At 39.0% G+C, this 23838-nt stretch overlaps 1 protein-coding gene across 1 annotated transcript in view; it reads right to left on the reverse strand.

Moving 5' to 3' along the window:
* Positions 1-23838, reverse strand: part of LYST (lysosomal trafficking regulator) — a 117644-nt gene that overhangs the window by 58318 nt on the left and 35488 nt on the right. Inside the window, 14 exon segments of the mRNA XM_014523936.2 lie at positions 1-117; positions 655-804; positions 2186-2359; positions 3857-4102; positions 5395-5585; positions 9606-9766; positions 10982-11155; positions 13096-13240; positions 14900-15323; positions 16873-16982; positions 19891-19957; positions 20629-20855; positions 22364-22520; positions 23758-23838. The exon segment at positions 1-117 is cut by the window's left edge and continues 54 nt beyond it; the exon segment at positions 23758-23838 is cut by the window's right edge and continues 30 nt beyond it. Of these exon segments, the coding sequence (XP_014379422.1) occupies positions 1-117; positions 655-804; positions 2186-2359; positions 3857-4102; positions 5395-5585; positions 9606-9766; positions 10982-11155; positions 13096-13240; positions 14900-15323; positions 16873-16982; positions 19891-19957; positions 20629-20855; positions 22364-22520; positions 23758-23838 (2424 nt within the window).

The raw sequence follows: 23838 nt of genomic DNA on the forward strand, positions 1-23838 counted from the left end.
CAGGAATCGGTGTACCACTTGAGCTTTCAATAGTTGTTTGATGTTAAACATCTGTTGGTGATGATCAGCTCTAATAAGGATTTCTAGAGTTACTAATAGGGTTTCCCAAACACCTTGCTGAAAGAAAATAGAAAAGTGTACAGCAAGCAAAACTTCTAAACAGATTTTGTATATTACATCAGGGGTTGGCAACCTACAGCCAGCTCAGAGATGTGGCTTCAGCACTGAGCAGCAGGGAGAAGTGGCAGCAGCAAGGTCCTACTTGCCTGCCTCCAACAGGAGCTGTGTCGTTCCAGCCCCTCTGCCAGAAGATATTGCTGACCCCTGTACTACATTGAATATCAACAGTATAGCGTACTAAGGTGGTAATGAGATGTAATAACCAAATCAGGATGCTTTTTAACTTCATTGATTACATGCAAGTAAGACTAAAGAAAATTAATTCCATTTAATTCTGACATTTAAGCTAACAACAGTAGCTTGCATGCAATTAGCAGGCTGAATAAGTACCTTATCATTTTACACTTGTAAGACTCCTTTTACAGCTATACTAGGTTTTTCAAAGCTACATTAAATTGTCAAATATAACCTAAGTGAAGAATATACCATTTGTTTTTCCTTTTCATCAACTTCCTTAATATCTAAAGTATTTACCTGTGCTTTAGACCATATCTTCCAATCAAGCAACAGTTTTTCTAGCAATTTGACATCTTGGATTACCGCACTGGAATCTACATCAAGCATGAATTGTCCATTCTCATTTATGTGGAGAATTTCATCACTATAGCATCCTTCAAGGAGTGTCTTAAAAATAGAAAAAGCAAAGCCTAGTAGTTAAACTTCTTGTGCCCACCAGTATTGCCCTCAAAACACATTGTGTTGCTGCAGGCAGACTTAAATCAGAAGCCGCATAGCTTTAGCCATGTGCATCATGTGAAGACTTATTAGCATTGTCCTGGCCTAACTGGCTGTCACTCAGCAGTACCAATTAGCTGAAGGCACCATATGGATGTGGCTACATTGCTTCCAGCATAGAAGGCAGCCTGCCCAGAACAGTTCAGCATGAATAAGGGCACCAGTCCTGGACATGGTAAATCAGCCAAACAGATTCCTTGACAAAGGAATGAATCTACATCCTTCCTGGAATTATGATCTCTAAAGACACACCATCATCTTTATTCTCTCTAGAAAAAGCATTTTAGCACTCAAAGCTCACAGAGCTTTTTCTAAGCTTGAAGTGGTTTTGTTTTGTACTCTCAGAAGTAATTAGAAGTCTTAGGTACCCATCCACAGAAACTGGGTGCACAGAAATTTCTGAAAGCCAGGAACCTGTGCCCTTTCATGTTAGGCACCCAACTCTGGTACTTTTGAAAACCCTGTTTATAAAATGTAGATTCAAGTCTTCCTGTATAATTTGATGACTATTGTCCAGTTTTGTAGCAGAATGAACAAGTCATAGTGCACATTTCAAATAATGCTCAACCTATGCTTAAGAATTAAGTTTCCAAAGGCAGCCCCAGGGATTCTGTCCTCAGAACCGATATCCATACGTCTCAGAAACATTGCAGTTATTCCCCAACATGTGCAGCGCAATTTCTAAGCAAGGGTATTGTATCAGTTTATCAAAAATTGCGACTACAAGGTACCTTTAAACATTTGCATCCTAAAGTGTCCCAGTAGAAATGCTGTCAGGATACATGCAACTTTCATAAGCAGTAAATGGAATACATGACAGGTAACAGCTTCTGTTTTTACCTTGACGATTTAGCCAGTTCTTTCCTTACCAGTTCTCAATATGCCCTTTAGCATAAGCTGTGATGATGTTCAAAGAATGTTAGTTCAGCCTACTCTGGAAGACCGTTTCCATTTCTGACTTTAGGTTTAGGTTTCAATGATAACACTGTCCCTCAATTTAAACTTAGTGCTAAGCAAGACTATCAAGTATGGTTTTGATAGAAAAATTAAAATTTGCAATTTTTTTCTGCCTGCCCCTCAAATTTAGATCTGCTTGGAAATACCATATCCTTTTACCCACTCCCATAGCTTCTAGATCAAACACAAAACTTCCTGTATTAAACTATAATTAGTGATCTTTACCCCCAAATAGGTCTTGAAACCCAGGGCTATAGATAAGCTTCCTAATGTGTGCCAAATTAAAAGTCAGACAAAAGTTTTTAACATTTACCTTCAAAATGCGAAATCCAACAATACACTTAGGTTTGGTCAACACCTGATGAATCATGGAATATCCATTGCAGTTTTCCATCTCTTGTATTCTCTGTTGATTGTATTTTGTTAAAGACAGTATAAGTTTCAGTGATAAAGCTTGCGTCTCTTCAGAATCACTGATCTCTACAACCTAAAAAAAAGTGTGACAATTAAAACAGGTTTAACAGACCTAGTGTAAAGAATAGATTACATTTTTTTGCAGCAAATCTTAGGTGTGTAACTGCAAGATGAAAAAACTGTTGAGGTTCAATTAGGCTGCATTCTATACAGATTGATATTCTTCCTAAATAGATGAATCCCAATTGCACTTACAAAAAAGTCTGCCCAGTTAAGTAGAAGACCAAAATAAGGATCTCTTTTAGAATAAAAAAAGGTACTCCAAACATCCCCTCTCCCTCCCTCCCCACCCCCAACAAAAAACAACCCCAGAACAAAACCCCACAATCCACAAAAAATGGGCAAGTTGCTTTCGGTCATTTCAGGGACTGAGTAATGTAATAGAGGTAGCAACAGCTTTGGCAGAGGCTAGGAGTTCTATCTAAAAGAGAACATTTATGGTTCTTGGAGACTAGGTTTGCCTATAACCACGGCCATCTGCCTGAATATAAAGGAGTTCCTGGACACCATATAGCCAGCCTCCATTAAGGTGTAAACAAGGTTTCTCTACATGACTAAATTGCACAATTACCATTTAGACATACTACTAATCCAACAAGCAATTTCTAGGATTACTTGAATAAACCTGAAGAAACCCCAATATTACAGACATAGTAGTGCTACAGTGGAGTTTACTATCTGCAGGGGACCCACATATGGGGAGACAGAAAAGGTACAAATGATACCTGCCTTGAACAGCCTGGATTTTTACATTTTGGCTTTTATATTTTTCTTAGAGAGGACCATATGAAGTAATTATTTAGTCTGACCACACCTTTTTAAAGATCTAATTTCCATGAAGCTCATCCAAAAAGCAAGGAGACCCTGCACACTGTGTAACACCTCACCTTTTGATAGTCTCCCTTTTAGTTTAGCAAGCTTAAAATATTAGATCCAACTTGCACTATTTGCCAGATCTATACTATGCACAACAGGTGGTTTTGACCTCAATTCTGCACTTTCACTGTAAACAGTCTTTGGCTTAAGGAAGAAAACTTTTATAAAAAAAGCTACAAGGTATTTCGATTTCTTATCAATGCAGGACTTTATAAATGATTAGGGATGGCTTTCAAAACATATATTACAAAAACAGAAATTAGAGACTCAACGAAAATATTATGTACATGTAAATAAAATACAATAGATTTCACAATACAAACAACCTCATACATTGTGATAAACTGTGGTACTGTCCATCACATACCTATAATTGTTTCTAATGTACAAAACTTACACAATATAGTCAAACTGTGAAAACCACTTCCTCTAAGCAGCACAGCAACCACATTATTTTGGCGGTTATGTCACAAATGATTTCCTTAATGACAAAGGTGCCTGTATTCAGAAGCAAGATATCATGCACCAAGACATTAACATGAGAAAGGCAAGTTGTAGCTATGTACTACTCCACACTGAGGAGAGAGGGCATGAGGTATGGAAAAGTTTTAAAACACCATTAAGTCTTACTTACCCTGGCAAAAAGAAAGATAAATGCACCAGTTCCTCCAACCTCATGCAGTATACCCTGAAGAGTTTTGCATTCAATAGGCTGAAGCATTTTCAGGTGATGAGAGTCCAATTCATTGCTTTGAACTTCTTTTGAACTGAAAGGTCTTTGAGCAGGTACACTTTTCGCTTGACTTTTTAGTCTAATAACAGGTTCATAGATTGTGTACTGAGCAGGACAACAAGTGGTATAAACAACAGCAAGACTTTCCTGAAAGTGCAAAGTTTAGAAACAAAATAAAACAAGATAAAAAAAAAATTCTCACTTTGTCTTCAAACCAGTGGTGTGCAACCTCTTGGCTCCACCTTTTGCCCTATGTGTTAGGATTGGGTCCTGGCACTGTCTTCTCCCAACACTGTGATAGGGTCAGGTGATGGATCCAAAGTGCAAGGCCTGAAGCTCCCCATGGGTCTGGGGATTTGGCAGCAGGAGAGTGGTGCCAGCGATTCCCTGCTGCCAAATTTCTGGCCCTATTGGGAGCCCCACAGGCTGGATGATATAGTGCCATGAGCTAGATTTGACCGATAAGTCAGAGGCTAAGCACAAGTAAGCTTGTGTACTAGGATACACTAGCAGTAACTTATTGTTTCTACTCCTCTTTCAATGCATTTGTCTAGGTAAATATTTGAGTGGCTCTGTGATGCAACAAGATTCCCAAACTTAAGTCAGGATTGTCTGGCAGATTTTTGTGAACTATCAAAAGCTCCCGTTTTTATAAAAAAAAAGGTATGCATTAGTTTGAGGAATTGGTTGTTTCCTTTGTAAGAGTTAAGTCAAATCACACAAGACCAGATGTGCATTTCACAGACTATTTTTCTGTTTGTAAACTGGTCTTTCCTTACTGTGAAACAAAGTATGCTTATTAGTTATATCACTGACTCACTAGGCTTTCCACCTACACTGTTCATAATTTTCTGTCTCTGAATCCACTGATAGAAAACCTCTATGCTTGTAAGCTGCACATTTAGCCTGACTGAGGACTGGTTCACTCTTAAGAGTCTGTCATCAAATTCTTCCACTGGAGACAACTTATACTGGGATATGCTAATTCTAAAGGCAGCTGGGGTGAAAAGAAAATAACAAAGTCACCCTGACCAGCATAGCTATGTTGCCAAACTGAAGAGCAGACCAATTTCCAAATACAAATGAAAAACAGTAGTAGTAGCAATTAAACAGACTCACAATCAAAGAGAATAGGGAAACGAATTAATGAAGTTAAGAGTCTTCTACTACAAAGATGCTCAATTTCAAAGTCAACAATGGAATATTTTACACTGACTTGGATGAGAACTGAATCAGTCCACAACCCTCCACCCCACCTAAATAAAACCAAATAAAATAATTTACGTGTGGCCACTTAGAAACAAAACATGGCAAATACTAAAGAATCAGACGTGCGCTGATTTGAAGCCCAGATTTTTTTTTGACTAATGTAGCCTGAGCCCCCACTTGAAGCAGCTCTGAGAGGAAGAGCAATGATATAACTGGGACTAGAGACTTACAATTAAAGGCCCAACATCCACTTCTTTCTTTGTCATGAAAAATTCCTTAATTTCCTCACACTGTAGAATTTCTTTACTTATGTATTTGGAATAATCAAATGAGGTTTTGCCATATTTACAAGGCATTACACAGGTAAAGTCTGGTCCACAGGCATATAGGTAGAATGCTTCCTCTGGACCAATTTTTGCACCTAAACATAAAAAAAAGAAATCAGAACAAAGCAAAAACATTTTCTTCATGCAGCTGACAAATTAAATTTACTATCCAAAGTACTGAAAGTACAGTCAAAGATCTTGCTGGGTGAACTTTAATCTAAGGGATGGATAACTAGTGTTCAGCAAGTCGTAGAGGAACTAACAACATATAAACATGGAGGCTGCTGGAGGTGGTTGTTTCCTGCTACTCACTATGAAACATCTACCTCAGAGGTCACCCCAATGTGGCCATACAGCAAAGGGCAGCAGAGGAGGTAACAGACTAACTCACACAGCATATTTGGATGATCTGAACAGCAGCTCTCAAAATTACATCGCACATTTTGCCTGACATCCTCCATTCCCACGCTACTGCTCAAAAAGTTTTCGTAAACTAACTGAAAATTTATTCCAAATTGCAATGTAATACCAAAAACAGAGAGAAAGTAATTCATAGAACGCCTAGAACATGAATGAAACAATAAAAGGCACAAAATAGCAAGACAGATGCTTTCAAGGGTGCTCTCAAAAACCAGCATGTTCAAAAGGTTGGCTAACTATTGTTTAGAACATCTAATTTCTTAGAGTTTCAGGAAACAATTCTGAGGATAAGGATAGTTAGGCCATGTCACATGTTAACTCCTCCAAAGTGTAACTGCATTAAAATGTGAGCATCCATGCATTCAAGAAATAAAACATGTAAGTGCACTCGTATCATAGCAAAGCGTGGACTTTTTGTGGGAGGAGCATCGCCAGATCGTATTAAGTTAAGCTATCGTTGGCCTGTTTCACAGAGATAATATGAGCAATTTGCAGTCCTACTGGCACTGGTGGGAGTGACTAGCAGAAGCGATACCCTGTCCTGAGCTCAGCTCTTCCCTCTGCCCAGAGCAGCAGGAGCAGAGACCTGACTTGCCCCAGTGTGCTTGGGCAAAATGGGCAGCCCCTGGACTGGGCAGCACTGGGCATGCAGTGGGGAGGTCATGAGCTCTGGGAGTTGCAAAAGAGGATGCTGAGAAAGGGGAGCTGGTGAGGAGTCGTGCTGAGGCACAAGCAGCAAGTAATGCCTTCGGCATGGGACCAGCACATCTGTGGCCAGGGTGTTCTTCCTTATGCTGCTGCTGCCTGACACCTTTGGGTTCTTGAGGCAGGTAAAAAAGAAGACATTGGTGAGCTCCCTGCAGGGAGCATCTGGGAAAGGAGGGGAAGAGGGCGGGGCACAGACAGCTCTAGCCCTGTCCAGAGCAGGCATAAAAAAGCATGGCTGGCTGCTGTCACCACAGGGCAACCAAGTTCTGGGCGTGCCAGGTGGGGGATGAGCTGGAGCAGTAGCTGACAGCAGAGTATAATTGCTGCCGTGTGTGGCAGACCTGGTCTGTGTTGTCTGCTTGCATCACTGTTAGAGCCGATTCCAACCTGCCTCTAGTCTGAACCCCTGCCTTGCCGTGGCAGCACTAAGCTAAAGTGTTGCCAGTCGCAGGAGCAGCTAGCCGAAAAGGGAGCTGGCAGTGTCTGCAGCTGCCAGGGCAGCAGCATGGACTCTGGCACCTCCCTCCTCAGCCCATTGCCAAAGTCCACTAAGCCTGCATGGAGAGGGACTTGGGAGACAGGAGGGACAAATATTAGCAGTCTCCCTGCAGCACCCATGATGGTGGAGGGGGGGGAGAAGGGAGCATAGCCAGCACCAGCCCTGTCCAGAAAAAAACTGCCCCAAAACCAAAAAAACCCAAAACATGCAGAGTTTATGCTCTGCCACAAGTAAGCAAGCATTACTGTGCAATTGCTCAGAACACATTTTAACTCTTAATACTGCATAACATTCCACGGATAAAGCATGTGCTAAGTGTCCTGTATGACGATCCCTTGGGCAGCACCAAACATCTGAAGTGAGAGTCATTTCCACAAGCTCGTTTTATTTAGCCTGGAGAATTCTGCTGGAATGCCCTGCAGTTGTACTCTTGAAATCATTAACCAGAAAAGTCTTCAGATTTGCAAATGGAACTGCTGACTTGGATGGTGACATGACCCAAGGCCAAGGCTGCCAGGTATTAAAACACAGAATGCAGCATCATATTATCACCTGGTCCTTTCCCCGACAGCTTCTCTCAAGAAACTGGAGTTAAAAGGAATAAAAAGCTGGAAATGCTAATAACTATCTCTAGACCAGAGCTGTCCAAGTGACACCCTGTAGGCAAAACAAAAGAGGTTAAATTGGTAGCAAGAGAAAATGGGGGGTGGTGTTAAGTGGTGTTCACCTCTTGGGTTCTGGAGCCATGCCAATATAGCAGTTCTACCAGCTATGCCAAACCACCACCACACTACTGGCAGGAGAATTGTCTGGCCCACAAGAAGCCCTGAGGCCTGGTTCCTGTGGTGCCAAACAAAGTGAATAGCCCTGCTCTAGACTATGCCAAAGGGCTTTTTGGGAAATTTGTGGAACAAGGCCTACCCAAGAGGATGTTAAAAGGATAGCTTATTGAAATGGCTACCAGCTTGGAAAGAAGTTTTAGATAAATCTTTTACACAATGCTTTTGTGAAGACCAATCGCTTGAAGTTCATCCACGCAGAAGACGCTGCCACTGTGACTTCCCATAGGATAAACCTGAGATCACAGATGTTGAGCACCTCAAAGAGTCACTCGTTTTTAGCAGAGTCCTACCAATATAGAGTGATTTTTAAATGGGGGAAAATATCAACTCTGTCAAGTGCTTCATGGATCTGATGATACAGTTCTGCAGAGAAGCTGGAATTGCTAACCCAGACATTAATCCAGGTGGAAGCAAATATTACATTACATTTTTGCTAGGAAGGGTGGGGGTTGTGGAAGGATGAATTCAAGTAGTCTGTGGGTCAAAAACCTCATCATTAAATAGTTTTCACATGTAACCAAGTTCTTCTGATAGTCTCCTAAAAAAGCAAATATGAAAACAGCTACAGAAATACCAGGCCTCTTCAGCTTTCCTTTCAGAGGGCACCCTGTCAGAAAAAGGGATTCCAGGATTTTGGTGGCATACTGCAACCTATAACATTGTGACTGATCACATCTGGTAGTAAGTATGACATATAAAAAGAGTTTTAAGAATAAACTGTCATGCTTAAGTTAGATTGTGCCCAGTGGCTAGGCCTCAAGAAGTCTCCTTCTCTAGTGAAGAAAGATACTCCTTCCTATAAGAATACTGTCTTACTGTTAGAGTCAGCTCAAGAATCCTTTACTGAAGGAAGATCTTACACACCACTCCATGACAGAAACCAAACAAGCTCTATTACCAACTGCGAGTTGAAAGCAACTGCAGGATGAAGACAAGAACTAGAATGGTCACCAGTGCAACAGACCATCTCGGCTGCGATGGAGAAGGGAAGTAAGAGGATTTGAGATCAACTTGTGTGGCAGAAAGGACTTCTACCATCCTCCATTAACTCGGGGTTTACTTTTACTGCAAGGTTACTTACGTTACAGTTCACGTGTGGTCTTTTAAGCCTCAGTCCAACCCACAAAACACAAAAACCAAATGTGGTATTATAACTTGTGCACTGGCTGTTCGGCTGACAATATACCCTCTCTGCAAGACGGATACAGACTTGTTCCACTCAAGTGCCACAAGTCATCTACTGCCTTTTGACCATTTGTATCCACCTGCCTAGTGCTCATTGAAACGAAAGACAAATGTTCCCAGCTTATTATGGAATTATTCAGAAGTGTGGGTCAGTTTTCTGCACCACTAAGAACTCTGAATTATGCCCACAAAAGCCTGAGTGCCTCAGCAGTGGTATTTTTTCCCCTCATAGGAATGTTATTTGTAATGACTGACAGAGCAATGGGGAGGTTCTATCCTGAAACAAATCTGTTTGCTCCCTGTATTCATGCTACATGCCCAAGAAAAAATCATTTGTGTACATTTTTGTAATAATCGGGAATGCTTACAATATATTTTAAATTAAATGGAAATTTAAGAAGTAATGAAAAAGTGGTCTCTTTAAAACACACAAAAAAAATGAAAACAGAATAAAGAAATACCATTAAAAAGAAGCAGGTTTCCCAGATGCCACTTTCCAGCCAATCGGAACATTTCTTCTTGGGATGATGTACAGTGGCCAAGCATACAAAAGGTCTTATTACTGTCAGATGACAAACCTGTTTTCCTTGGTAGTGCATAATCTAAACCAATATCAGGTTTTCTAGAAATAAAAAGCGGAGTGAAAGTATCACAATGTTATTAGAAGTGGCAGCTAAAATAATATGTAGTTCACTTTTGCACATCTCTCATCAGGACTAAAAACAACTGACTGGTTAATCTGAGACTGTTTTTAATTCGAGCACAATATTACATCATTAAATAAACAAATTAATGAAGAAACATTTCCCAAATTACTTTATACACTGAACAGACAGTAGAAAAATGTTTACTTTAAGAAAAAGCAAAGAATATTCTTTTTGGTACCTTTAAGCATTGTGCAAGGTTAGAGCTTGATCACTGTCCTGGGCCATTACATCTGCATGAAGCTGAAGTGATACAAGTATAAGGAAACTGCTCTAACTTTGCTTCATTCAGGGTCAGTTCAGGAAATTTAGCTAACTTGTACCAATCACTACACTACCACTGCATATGTAACAGATGTATTGTACTAGTTGGAGTCCTAAGCAGTTTGCTGTTCCCTTTTAAAGTGGCTGAAAAGTACATTCATCCATACCCCGAGCTAATAATTAGAATGAAGAAGAATCTATAAAGGTCTTCATGATCCAGATCAGTGGTTTTCAACCTTTTTCATTTGCAGACCCCTAAAAATTTTAAATGGAAGTGCAGACCCCTTTGAATTATAAGTGTGGGTGTTCACACACTTTGATTGATCATAGTGATCTTTTGCAGACCCCTTAGAGACAGTTTGTGGACCCCATGGGTCTGCAGACCACAGGTTGAAAACCACTTATCTAGACTGTAGGAATAGACATGTTCAGATTCTTCTTCCTCCTCTACCCACTGCCTCACAAAATGCCCACTCCCACAATAACCTGCCAGGAAGGGTGCCATGACAAAAACCCACAAACTATTCCTCTTTCTTCCCCAAACATCACCTGTCTCTTTTATGCTGGTTACCAAGTTCGCCCTTGAGATAATGATTCTAACTCCATGCATGACCCCTTTCTGTACCTAAATGAATTTATGCAATGATCTGCTTCCTCACTTGGTTTCTGAACAAGGGATGAACTTGAAACAAGAGCCACAGTCTGTGTGTGAAGCTGAAGACTGGAGAGATGGCTAAGAATTTAGCCTAGGCATAATTCCCCCCCAAAATGGGCATGGGTCTCAACAAACAAAAGTTAGGAAGATCAATTTCTAATATCTAGCTTCCTAGGGATTCAGAGAGTTCTAGCAGTAACTGAATATACTTTACCTCTGACCAGAGACCCATAGTGACAGTTTTCCATGTATATTCTTCTTGCCTTCTGGCTGCTGCAAATATGTTAATGCCAAATGCTGCCATTTGCCTATATGGAAAACATTCTCTGGAGATTCAGCCTGTGCCAGCAGGCCAGCTTTCATTTCATCATTTGGATCTATGCACATACTATAACAAAGGAGGAAAAATATTACAAATCTAAGAATGCCTATTTTCATTTATGATTTCAAAACTACGTTCTAGCTTGGCTTATGAGGAGCTTATTTGGGAACAAAAATATGTATTTTTTTATTTTTTTTTAACTTGAATTGATATGAAAGCATTCCAAATGCAGAAAATTGAGCGAGCAGGCTGAGCGAGTACATATGAACCAGGAACTCTTGACAGTAAATAACGGACTGCAGATCAAAGTACATTTGCTTCTGCCTGATTTTCCTTACGTAAAAAATAGGAACAATATAGTTTTACCCAACAGAGGTATTGTGAGGGTTACTTTAAAGAAGTTAACAGACCATTTTGAACACTCTGGTAGAAAATATTCTCAGTATTGCATATTTTCCCCATATAACAGAAAATAAGCCATGTTGCGAAGTACTTAGAAAATTAGAAACACTATTCAAAAACACTATTCACAACATGATTTTCACAGTAGCAGAGTAGAAGCAATTTAAGCAAAATGAATTTAGACTAATACACAATTCCAACTGTGCATACTTTTTAAAAGTTTTGCCAGAGGATAACCCTTTAGACCAGCATTCAGCAACCTTTTCCAGCAGCAGGCCAGAATGGCCTGGCTTGGGTCCGAGGTGGGCCAGAGCCAAGACCTGGCCACTGCCACTTTTCTCTGCCACTGTTTTTCCCTACTGCTCAGCTGTGGTGCAGCACAGAAAAGCTCCCTGCCTCCCAGTCACAGAGTGGCATGATGCAGCATGGTGCAAGCAAAGTCCCCTGGTGCCAAACACTGCTGAAGCACTGGCTCCACAGGCCATGTCCAATGGCTCAGCAAGCCATAGCTTGCAGACCCCTGCTGCACTAGGCATTAGACAGATTACAATGAACTCTCTCAAAGTTGAAATCTTTACTGAATTAATTCTAAAGAATGCAGTGCAACAGAATTAACTGCAATATTTTTGTATTAGGTTACAATGTTATGGGCTATTTTTTCATAAGTCCTTATTTATCACCAAAGCAACTTAAGTTATGTTGCCTTTGCCACAATACCAGCAGTGAAGCCAAGACATATGTGAAACTAACTGTAGTGCTGGACTCTTAAACAATTTGAGCAGTATTCAGTTACATTTAGCAGCTCTCTATATTTTCACAGGTGGGGATACTTTTCTAGTAAATCACTCCCATCTAGAAAAGTCAAGTTAAAACTACATTCTTTAAAGCTTGACAGCTTTTTCCCCTGTATAGCCACCTTCTATGCAGGCGGTATGAAGCTCAACTAAGATATTTTGTATGTTCTGGAAAAGCCCACAAACTTGAGGCTATATAAAAAAGTCACACATTTGTTTCCTATGAACTTGCCAAGATATCAAGATTGATGACAATAGAAATATTCAGAGGTACAAAAACCAAGCCTGCACTTACATTTCCATCCTTGTAAACAGGCAGCAGTTTTCCACTCTATTTAAATAAGCCTCCTAACTTACTTCCTCCCTTCATCATACTGCCTGCAAAAGCTTCCCTACTTTTTATGCATCAGGTTGCCTCTTACCTCCTTCAAGCAACCTCTTCAAGTAGTACCTTCATATCTCAGTTGCTTTTCTATATTTTCCCTTGTTTGAGGCTCTATATGTTGCCATTTGATCTTTACAGATTTTATTAGGGTATGCCCCTCTACAAACTGCAAGGCCAAATCATATTAGCAAGGTTATAAGCAAGGAACATTTTAGTTTTACAAACCCTCAAATAAAATTTGTGCCATGTCAGTGATCTTGCAGTTATTAGTAAACAAATATTAGTACTGCCATTACATATAATTAGTTCTGTATGCCATGGTTGACTCTCCAATGCTACTAGTAAATCAGTTACAGGAAAAGACAATATGCAATATGACATTTACAAATGAATTTCTCCTACTTTTGGGCTCAGATATACAGTACCGAAAAATGAAAGCGCCAGTGTTCAAATCAGCCCAAACTTGTATCATCAGTGCTTTAGAGCCCAACGAGACTATATGAATGCAGCCATCTTCAACAAGTTTGTCTCTCAAGCTTAGGTTCTCAAAGCCTACAGGTTTGCTTTCTTCTAAGAAAAAAGAAACGAAATGTTAAATAAAATAATATGCAATTAAAAAGAGAGTATGACAACACTAATGTCCATTTTACAATTCACAAGGTGTAGAGAAAAGTAGCTTAGATACTGGAAAGGGCTTTTCAAGAGTGAATTTACTAGTATGTACACAATGCTACATCTTTGGATATGCAAGTCTTTGCTTGGTGTAACTGAAACTGTTAGAAGTACAACATTAACAAGACTAACATACTCAGTTTCTCCACTTTTACTGCAGAAAAAAAAAGTTCTGGAGAAAAAAATTGCCATTTGCTGAAACAGCAATATCACACCTGCCTAACTATCTGACTATTCTAATTGTCTATGGCAATTTTATTTTTCAGGCTGAGCACCAGGGGAGCACTTAAGCACAAAAGTAGTTCCACTGAAGTCAACGAAACTACTTATATGCTTACATTTAAACATATTAAGTGCTTTGTTAGATGGGAGCCTTGGTGTACAATGATTGTCTTAAAATGTTTTCTGCATAGAATGTTCTCTGAACAGAATTTTTCATTTGTTAAGCTTTTCTCACCAAAGCAGTAGTCCTCAATTAGGAATACAGTATGCTAAGTTTTAAAACTTGAACATTTTACGGTAGTTTCATGTGAAAACCGAGATTAGATTTTTTTTAAGAAAACAAGAAAAAGAAGTTTTCCTTCCTCCTAGTCAGGGAGATTCTGCTCAAAACTTGAAAGTATTAAAAAGAGCTCTCATTAGCAGAAAAAGCCAAATATAGAAAAAAAATATTCAAAATGGTGCATATTCTGAAGTTCAGAAAACATGCAAAAAGAGATAACATGGCATAACCTGAAAATCCCAGCTCATGGAAGTTGCCTTTTCTTAAGATATATAGTCCCACTAAATTTGGACATTTGAATTGTTTGAGTAAGGTATAGACTACTTGCATTAATATTACAAAAATAGGTCCAATCCTTAATAAAATGGCCTTAACAGCCCCCATTTAAAGTTTATATGTTCTTTATAGTTGTCATCCAGAAGGCAATGGAAGCTCAAGAGACAAACAGAAGAAAAGGTAGAGGTCCACCTTATAGTTTAACTGTATCAGAGATACATAAGCTTTTGAGACCCACAGCTCACTTATGAGCTTCTGCTCGACTTCAGACTAACACTGCTCAAGAGACAAAACGTGAACTTCTCTAGAAAGTCTGATGAATGTTAGAGTATTTTCATTTTCTTGATGTGGGATGAAATAGTATACTCCTTTATCATTTCAACTTACCAATTTGATGAGAATACTAAATAGAACCAAAGAATCAGTCAGTCAAAGCAAGGTCAAACCTGATATACTTCTAAAAGCAGTAATACTCTGAAAATATTCTCAGATTTTTATGCAACACAAAGATGTTTCCCTTGTATACTTAACTTATTGTTAGCTATTAACATTTTTCACTATTCAAAAGTTAAAGCTGAAAATAATTTTTGCATTTAAAAAGACACCTTGCAGGTCTCCAAATACTAAGGTATCATTCACATCTGGGTGTAGTTCAAGCAGAGCAGAGGTGATAGCCTTGAGCTAAACAGGAAGTTGCAGTTCATTCTATTATGGTGCATTTTAAAACTAGAAATGTTAACAATGCCGGAGGTATACAAACAAAAACTACTATGCCTTACCTGAGCTATCAAAGTTGCTGTCTTGTAAAATTAATGGTTTGCTTCTTTTCTTTGTCTTTTTCCCTTTCTCTGTAGGACTTTCCATTTCTTGAACATGCTCCACATTAAACCACAACGAGATACTGAAGCCCTCAGACATGTGTGGCCAACAGTTTTGCCCAACCAAAGGCAAGTGGATTGGGGCTACATGCCAAGAAGAAAGAAGCTGGTGAGTCAAATTCTCACCATCTGCTTCCTTCTTGCTCTGTGAAAGCTTTCCTCTTTTTAATAAACCAATGGCCTTGCTGTTCAGAATGCTAGCAGATTTTTGTGAAGAGCTGTTACTTAAATTTGGGATGTGTAGCAAAGGAAAGGTGAGATACTGTAATGGGCTCACATAGATATTAGCTTCCACAATCTTCAGTATACCCTGAAGTAGGATCTCCTAGGAAAGAGAACAGATAAAATATAAGACTGCAAGTCAGAAGTCTGCTACTTTCTACCAGCTAACCTAAAAATGAACAGCTTTGCTCTACCATGGTCAAGTTAGACATTCAGTTCTAGTTCAGTGTGTTGGGCACTGACTTCAGAGTTAGGGCATTTTTGACAGCTGAAATAAAAAATTTCAAACTAGGCACTCAAATATCACAGAGTACTGCTAGCAGGGTGGGGACTAACTGATTTGAGAAGGCATATGCTTTCATAGGTGACAGCCTACTTAATCAGATACTATGAAATACTTGTCCCAAATGCAAGATGATTTGGCGCATTTAAATTCAAAACTTCAACTGAGGAAGGAGGGTCCCAATTCAAATTTGGGACAAGGAATTTCAAAATACTTCTGAAATTTGTCTTCTTGCTTACATGGCTATTATTTAAATATTGATGGTGTAGACATTTCACTGATAAAGTTATTTTTCTGAGACAACAGAAAGAACAGATCTTTGAAGTCCCTTATACACACCTGTGGTAATTTTTTTTTTTTTACCACTATATCCATCATCATCACCAGATCAAGTATTAAATACAATGTGTTTTTAAAGTGCCTCCTGGTCACAAAGCGATGAAAAGGAGATGCTTTTGCCAGTTTTAATACTACGAAAACTTACAAAGGTATTTTAGAAACTAATGGGATAATGGCTGCCTGTACTGTATGCCTGTGAAAGCGGAAAACTACAGAGCTGCAGGGAACACTGATAACAGAATTGAAAGAACACACACATTGTTTTGTGCTGGACACAAGTGTCATGCTACTGAGCATGTAAACAATACTGCTAAGCAGTTATCAGTGTATACCAAAAGAAGAATTGAGTTACATTATTTGTTTTTTTGTGGGCCAAAAGGTATGCCACCTACTGAAATTCACCATAGAATTGTGGCACAGTATGGTGAGAACTGCGTGGTTCAATGGAAAGTCTGTGAGTGGGTGGAGAAACTAAAAAATGATGAAGGAGGTTCTTTGTGGGCACAGATTCACCAATGATGCAGAGGTACAACTCACAGTATAGAAGTGGCTGTCATAGCAACCAAAAAAAAAGCTTCTTTAAGGACAGTATCAAGGAACTGGCAACTCCCTGAAATACCTGTGTGCAGAGACAATGATGTGGTCTAATGGAGTGACCACTGCACACAAAATGGTTTCATTTTAAAATGTTAGTTTATGAAACACCCTTGTAGTTTCAAAGACCCAAACCTGTGTCTCAAAAGCTTAAATTTTCTTTGTCCTAGAATGTATGCTCAAGACATTTCCTCATTTAAAGTTTTAAATAAAAATGCTCCACTTCTTGCCTTTCCCCCAGTTCCCCACTTTCTGTAGGAACAAGGAAAACAATTAGGAAAGTAAGTAGGGTTTAGTTATATTATGGGTTACATTGAGATATGACCTCCTGCCGTTCAAAAATCCTTATTCTCTGAATACAATGATGGGTATCCATAGTTTCTTTAGCTCCAGTTGCTGCATCAAGCAACTTTCTGAAGTTCTATTGCATACATACTGTACAGGGTGTTTTTTCCAAAAAGATCCTCAAGAGAAGGGTCAGCTCTTCTGAGGATGTCCTTGAGCTCATCAAAGAATCCAGCAGATCCACCAGTACTACCTGGCATTCTGGAAAGATAAAAATGGGGAAGAATGTGTCTAAATAACAGTAGTTTTAAATGTATCAGTTATATTTTTATACATTCAGACCAGCATATTGGGTGTTCCATTTTGTCAGAAAGTGCCAAATCAAACCTTATGTGTTCTATGATAATGCCTCAGGTTCAATTAACTGATTTATTGACAGGGTTTTTCAAATCCAAGCTTATAGGGTCTGCAGCTCTATGACAGGGCTTTCAGATGCTTTGCCATGGGGCTGTGATTCTAAAAGCCTTGGGAAACCCTGTTTTAAATCAGCCTTAGGCTCCCTTCTGCTGATTTAGGCTATATTTACAGCCAGAGGCATAACTGGCCACTTTGTGCCCTGGGCATGGAAGCGCATGATGCAGGAGCAGCGGCTGGAGGTTCAGTTCTGCAGAGAAGTGTCACCTCTTTTTTTTCCCCTCATTTTATTTCGTTTGTGCAGCTGACATGTCTTGAGTAGCCATTTAAACACTTATTAACATGAGCATATATCCCATCTCTCCAGGTCTGCAGAACCCAAGCACAGTATTGGTGGGCACATCTTTCAGAGGTCCACCTGGTGTCACTCTGATGTGAAGCTAACACAAAATAAGGAGGTAGCAGTGCTAGAGACCAGCCTCTACTAAGACTCTGCATCACAAGATGCCTGAACACTTTGAAGTCTCAGGTCTGGACTCTTAATGCATTCTTACATTTGACTCCCTTTTTCCCCAAGGTTAGCAGTTTGGAACTGAACTGTCTCATCCAGGTTTATCTTAAACCTGTTTCAGCCATTTTGAAAGTGGTTTATGTGCACTGAAGTTCCAACGTGTTAGAGATTTGAACCAGTTTCCAATCATTTATACCAGTTTGTGCGTAATTTCTGCCTCTAGCCTAGAAGTCATGCAGAGATAGTTTAAAAGCCCTGAAAAGTCAACCCTGATTCAAACCAACAACAAAGACTCCCAAATTCACTAGCATAGATCTAGGACTCCAGCCCCCCTGGAATGAACCTCCAAGGGGGTTCACTGTTTAAACTGCCTCAGGCCCAAGGACCTCAGGTTGGATGGCATAGGGAGCCAGTTAAATTCCTCAACATGGCAGGAAAAGAGAGACATGAGCCGTGGAAAACCTTGGTGCTGCTGACAAATAAGAAAAAAAAAGGCATTTTCAGTCAGCAACTGTAGATCTATTGGGGAGTATGGTTCATTTTGCAAATGGAAGGCAGGGTAGATACGCACCTTTATAAACTAAGTAAATTTACAGTGTGTGGGTGGGAAGTGTGGATGTGTGCACACATGCATACATACACATCCCCCCACCCACCATAGGAGGTATTTTCTGAAATATTTTCTGGACACCTAGATGACTAGATTTGGTCATCTAAATCCACAAAATACCACTTATACACAGAATAGTAATCTATTTCTCAGTAGGTGCATTTACACATGCACTTTATTACAGAGTTGACTAATTAGTAACTTACTTTGCCAGAACACATGTAGATGTTGACAGGGGCTGGCTGGGGCACAAAGTGTGGGGACTGCTTGCTGCCTACCCCCACACTTTAGCACTCATGCCCCAGCAAGCCCCTCTGCTGCTTGATGCCACCACCCACAGCCCAGGGCTGACCCCCCCCAGCCTACTGCCAACCTGGGGCTGCTCCACTCTGGCTCAGACTGCTGTGGTCCCAGGCTCAAGTGCAGATGCTGTGCCCAGGAGCAGCTGACTCCAGCGTGAGCTGAGCCAGAGTGTATTGCTCTGTGCTAATAGCATGTAGAGGTACCCAGTGTGTTGATAACCATCCTGTGTATACAGCTAAACATGCAGGAAGAGAAGCCCAATCTGCATTTAAGTGACATTTTTGGGACTTAGATGAACATGTAGATGACCAAATCTGGTTCTGTAAGCATTTGGAAAAGAACAGAATGCTTTCCAAATGAGAATTTTGGACACTCCAATTCATGGGAAATTTTGAAAAAAAAAATTTGATACTGAAGATTTGGTTCTGAATCACACAATTGCATTCTGAAACCTTTCCCACACTGGAGATCCCAAGTTCTGGCCAACACGTAAGGTTGTTGAAGTTTGTTAAAGGTTTAAAAACTTAAAACTGGAAGAGTCATATATCCTATCTCCATGACAGAATGAAATTTAATAAAAATAATCCAAATGACTTAATTTAATAAAAGAAGAACAGGCACTTCCGGCAAGATAATAGCGGTGGGCTAAAAATACCCCTAAAACCTAAATCTCTCCTGCTTCCTCACTGCAATAAAAAAAATAAAAAATAGAGAAGTGTGAAGACTTGTTAGTTCTAGGCTACTGCTGTGGCTCTAAGCAAGAATGGTAACAAGAAATCATTACCGCAAGGCATTTATTCTACAGGTTCTCCCCCTTAGGTTAGTTGTCCTAACCTAAATGACTTAGCATGAAGGAGCTTACATTGCTATGGCTCTCTCTTTTGCATAAGAGAGCCTTGCTGCATGGCTCTCTCTTTTCTTCCACTGATAAAGCTGAAATTCTGTGCCAAGAGTGAACTGAATTTTTAAAATACAAAAGGTTTTAAACATGCTAGGAACAAAGGTACTTCTTTCCATAGAAAGTTACATCACATGCAAAACAGGAACATTAACATTTCAGATCCAGGTTCAGCTGGCTTTTGAAGTCAAGCATGCCTGTTTTTATTAGGCAGCCTTCCCTCACCTTAAAAACACCCCGCTCCATTTGTATGAGTATTAAATATCAACGTACACTTGACTTGCATACACAAATGGGGAAATACATATGTACCAAGAGATGTGTTTGCCAAGTCTGCAGTTGCATAAATAGTTTTGAACTGGAAGTTTGAATTTAAATGCAATAAGAGTACAGCAAAATTTCTTTAAAAACATTTAAAGAAAATGAAACTCACCATACAAATTGGAGTCTGACTGTGTCAATATGTTTAGGAATCCTCCCAAAAGATTTTTTACAACTCCCTGAAAGTGAAAAACTTTATGGTTCAGTGTCTGAACAAGTCATAAAAAATTGGAGAAGAAACCGCACACAATTAGTTTTATGAATTATTCTAGAGCATCCAAGTCTGATTTTCAGTAATTTTTATTATAACTGTTAATTTTGTGACTGAATGGGTTTTCATGATTCAGACTAATTCAGTCACTTCTGGTTTGTGACCTGGATACCAGATTGTTTTGTGAAGAGACAAAAGCAGCAATTGTTAATCCACTATCAGTCTGGAAACATCTTAAAAACCAATTTTTCTTAGACTGAATTCCAGGAAGTTTCTGCATCACTGAACTGAAAAAGTGCTAGATTTCAAATGACATTGAACAGTCAAAGAATAAGCATCTGCAAACCTAAACTCAAACCTTTTATATGTAACGTACAATCACATGCTGTATTAACAGGCATTACCTGGTAATTCTTAACGTCTACATGGCATTGTTTAAGACTTATAAAACATTAATTTCATATTGAATATTCTATTTTGTTGAAGTGAATATTAAGGTAAATATCAAAATAATGAGGATAGTTTGTCAAATTCTAAAGTATTTTTGTGGTTCACATTAGTAATATTTAAAAATTTCCCATTAACGAGTTTAAGATACAAAAGACAAGCATAACATTTTTGTAAATTATATTATTCTACCTGGTGCATGAGTAGAGAGGCATTCTTTTCCTTTTGTCTGATGATTTTCAAGAAACTCTCAAAAACGTGGGCAAGCACATCTAGACTTGGGTTACCAGCCAAAAGCAAATTTAATTCTAGCAAGCAGATTTCAGGATATATTAATTCTCCTTGATTGAGGCTTTCAATTAGGTCACTGGAATAACTTGAAGGACCAGTGTATCCTGCTTCTGATTTAGTGTCTGCTCCTGGAAGAAAACAATTCAGGACAGTGAAACTCATCCAACTAAAAACTCTTTGATGTGGAAAGTCAGAAGATACGTTATGTATATTCTTTAGAAGGGGTATTATTTTCCTATCAAAAAATAAAAGCTTAAGGAGATTTATAGTTATAAAGCAAATGATTTCAGAAACTCCAGCTATCTTCTTCCCTGACATGTTTACTTAAAATTTGTGGCCAAAGAAATCAGACACAAAAAAAAAAAAAAAAAAAAGATCCGAACGATTGCTTTATTTGGAAATCAATGCTAGCGCAGACCCCCATATCAGTGATAGCCTGAAAATACTTCAGCCTATTAAGACAAGTTAGGCTTTTCATTTTTTTAAAAAGTGATTATTGCTTAAAGCAAAATTCATTCACTATAGGCAAATCTATCACTTACAAGATGTGCTTAATGGGCAGTTGCAAGTGCTTCAGGTAAACCCTGAAAGCATGAATTCCTCTTCGAAGTAGATAAGAATTTAAAGTAAACTATAGTTACACTCACTGCTGCAAATATTAAAACCCTGGGTGACAATTAAAAAGGTAAGTTTGTTCACTTTAAAAGGGGATGAAAAGCTCTGCTTAAGAGGATGCCTCAGTTGCTAGTGTAACTTATATTTGTATGCTCCTGGAACCAGGTTAGTAAACAGCCAATATTAATTCTCAATAATAAAACAGGATCAACTCTGCAATGCCTTTTCTAGGCTTGTAGTGATACAGAAGCATGTAGATAACAATTACTTCATAACCACTTACAATGTACCGTTTGATATCAATACATTTTGTAAAAATTGGTCTATAGCATATGCTTACAAAAACAGATTTTTAATAAAAACAGTGATGAAAATAAAAATTTCAACTTAGCTGTAATTAATGCATTTGATATTATTCTAAAATGTAAATGTTTAAATTTAGTGAAAGGACAGACATTAGGTAGATTAATTTTTTTAAGAATTGTTTTTAACAAGCATGTATCTGAATAATAGATGTGCACACTAGTGGTCAATTAATATAAAATCCTTGCAAATGAACTAGGAGATTTTTTTTTTTTTTACAAAATTGTTATGATATTATCTAATAACTTAAACATGGATGTATAAAGACAAAAACAATAGTTCTTCATCAGCTTCCCTCTCGAACAGAAAGAGTTCTTTTAGATCATAATCAATACCACCCTTCAGCAAGGATAGCTCAACAGGACTTCAGAGCAGGTTTGACAAAAGCCACAAAACAATACACAAAGCATTAGACATAAAAACTTTTATGTAAAATTGATTCGAACTGTTGTCCTGTCCATAGCAAAACTGTTTTGAGCCTTTAAAAATAAGCTAAACTGAAAAATCAATTAAAAGACTCTCTAATCCATTCTTCCTAGTGCATTCCACTTGCATGTCAGAAAAAGTCTAGTACTCTACCCTCGAATATGCTGCAAATATCAAGTTCATAAAACAGTCAAAGATGTTTTGACTGATGCTTACAAGAACTAGCATTTACCTTCATCTTTGGTTTCAATGTCATCAGGGTTACTTTCACTATCTGCTTCATAGCCTTCTTCTTCAACAAAGAGTTTCAAACTACAGCACTGCGACTCCTCAGTTTCCTCTGAAAGATCCCCAGACTGTGGCACAGACTCCTTTTCAGTTTGTTGGCCCTGTTAAATATGTATGTCAAACTTATATGCAGTCCTTTCATTTGTACAAACCCTTCACTAAGCAAAGGAAGGGCTCTGGGATCTTCCCAATCGGTATGCCCCCACCAACATGCTTCTAAAACCAGCAGAAATAAACTGCCCTACAATTCCTACTGGGAAGTATCATCTATAAACAAGATTCAAGAGAAATGAAGGTGGAACTGCTTTGTTTCTATTTTTACCCGTTAAAAGCAAAAATGTACTTACATTTTTGTTTTTAAAATTAAAATTTTAAGTTATTCCAAAGATAATTCTTGTTGTAAACTACTCAACTAACTTTTGGGAGGGGCTCACCAGGACTTGTACTGACTCAGACTTACTGACTAAGAGTAGTCAGAAGAGTGGGTTTCCAATCTGAAAAAATACACGCATGTACCTGAGCAAGTAACATTGTTTGTTTCTCCATTTCGCCATGAACAACACTATGGGGATACTGATACAATTTATAATAGGTCTTGCAACCATTAGGGTCAATCAGCATCCCATACCAATTTTCTTCCCTGGGAAATTCCTAGGTTGGCAAATAAAACATCTCTGCTGTAGAGCGGGGGCATCAAACTCACTTGGCCTCTCAGACCAGATCAGGACCTGCCTCTGCCAGTGGAACAAGCATTAGTAGCATTAATTGCGGCAGCATTAACCGCATCAACTCAGGCACCCATGGGGATTAATGTAGCAGTTGCTTGTTCCTCTACTGCCAAAAATGCATCTGCACCAGGGCTCCATATCCTGGAATCTGGCAATGGGCCTCACCCACACTTGTCCCATCCCCAACCCCTTCAGGAGCTGCCTCACAGGCCAGATACTGCTGCTCTGTGGCCTATATCTTTGATACCCGTTCAGTAATGTGAAACAAAAATTGTGTTTCAAGTCATTTTAGGTATATTCCCCTGAATCCATACTATATCTTGCTTTTCCTCCTCTCTCAACCTCCTTTAGAAATGAGCCCTTTGACTTATTTCTGATATAGACAGTGAAGGCAATAGGTGTTCTCAGAGTATATTTAAACAAGGTAACCATTAAGTTTAAGAGAGCTTAGATGCATCCATAAAAGCATTAACTGTTAACCACCCTGCACATGCTCTCTAGAGAAGGAGCAGCACTATAAACCTGTTTCTTTATAAAGAACTGAATATAGATGCAAACTCTCACACAGGATTATTCTCCTTTAATCAGTATTAATACATTAGCTTCACACCTTCTCAGTTTTTTCTTCAGAATTATCCAGATCAGCAGAAAAATTGCCCAATGCAACTCGAAGCAGTGAATCAAAGAGCGG

This window comes from Alligator sinensis, unplaced genomic scaffold, assembly GCF_000455745.1.
Source record: "Alligator sinensis unplaced genomic scaffold, ASM45574v1 scaffold93_2, whole genome shotgun sequence".
NCBI classification, from domain to species: domain Eukaryota; kingdom Metazoa; phylum Chordata; order Crocodylia; family Alligatoridae; genus Alligator; species Alligator sinensis.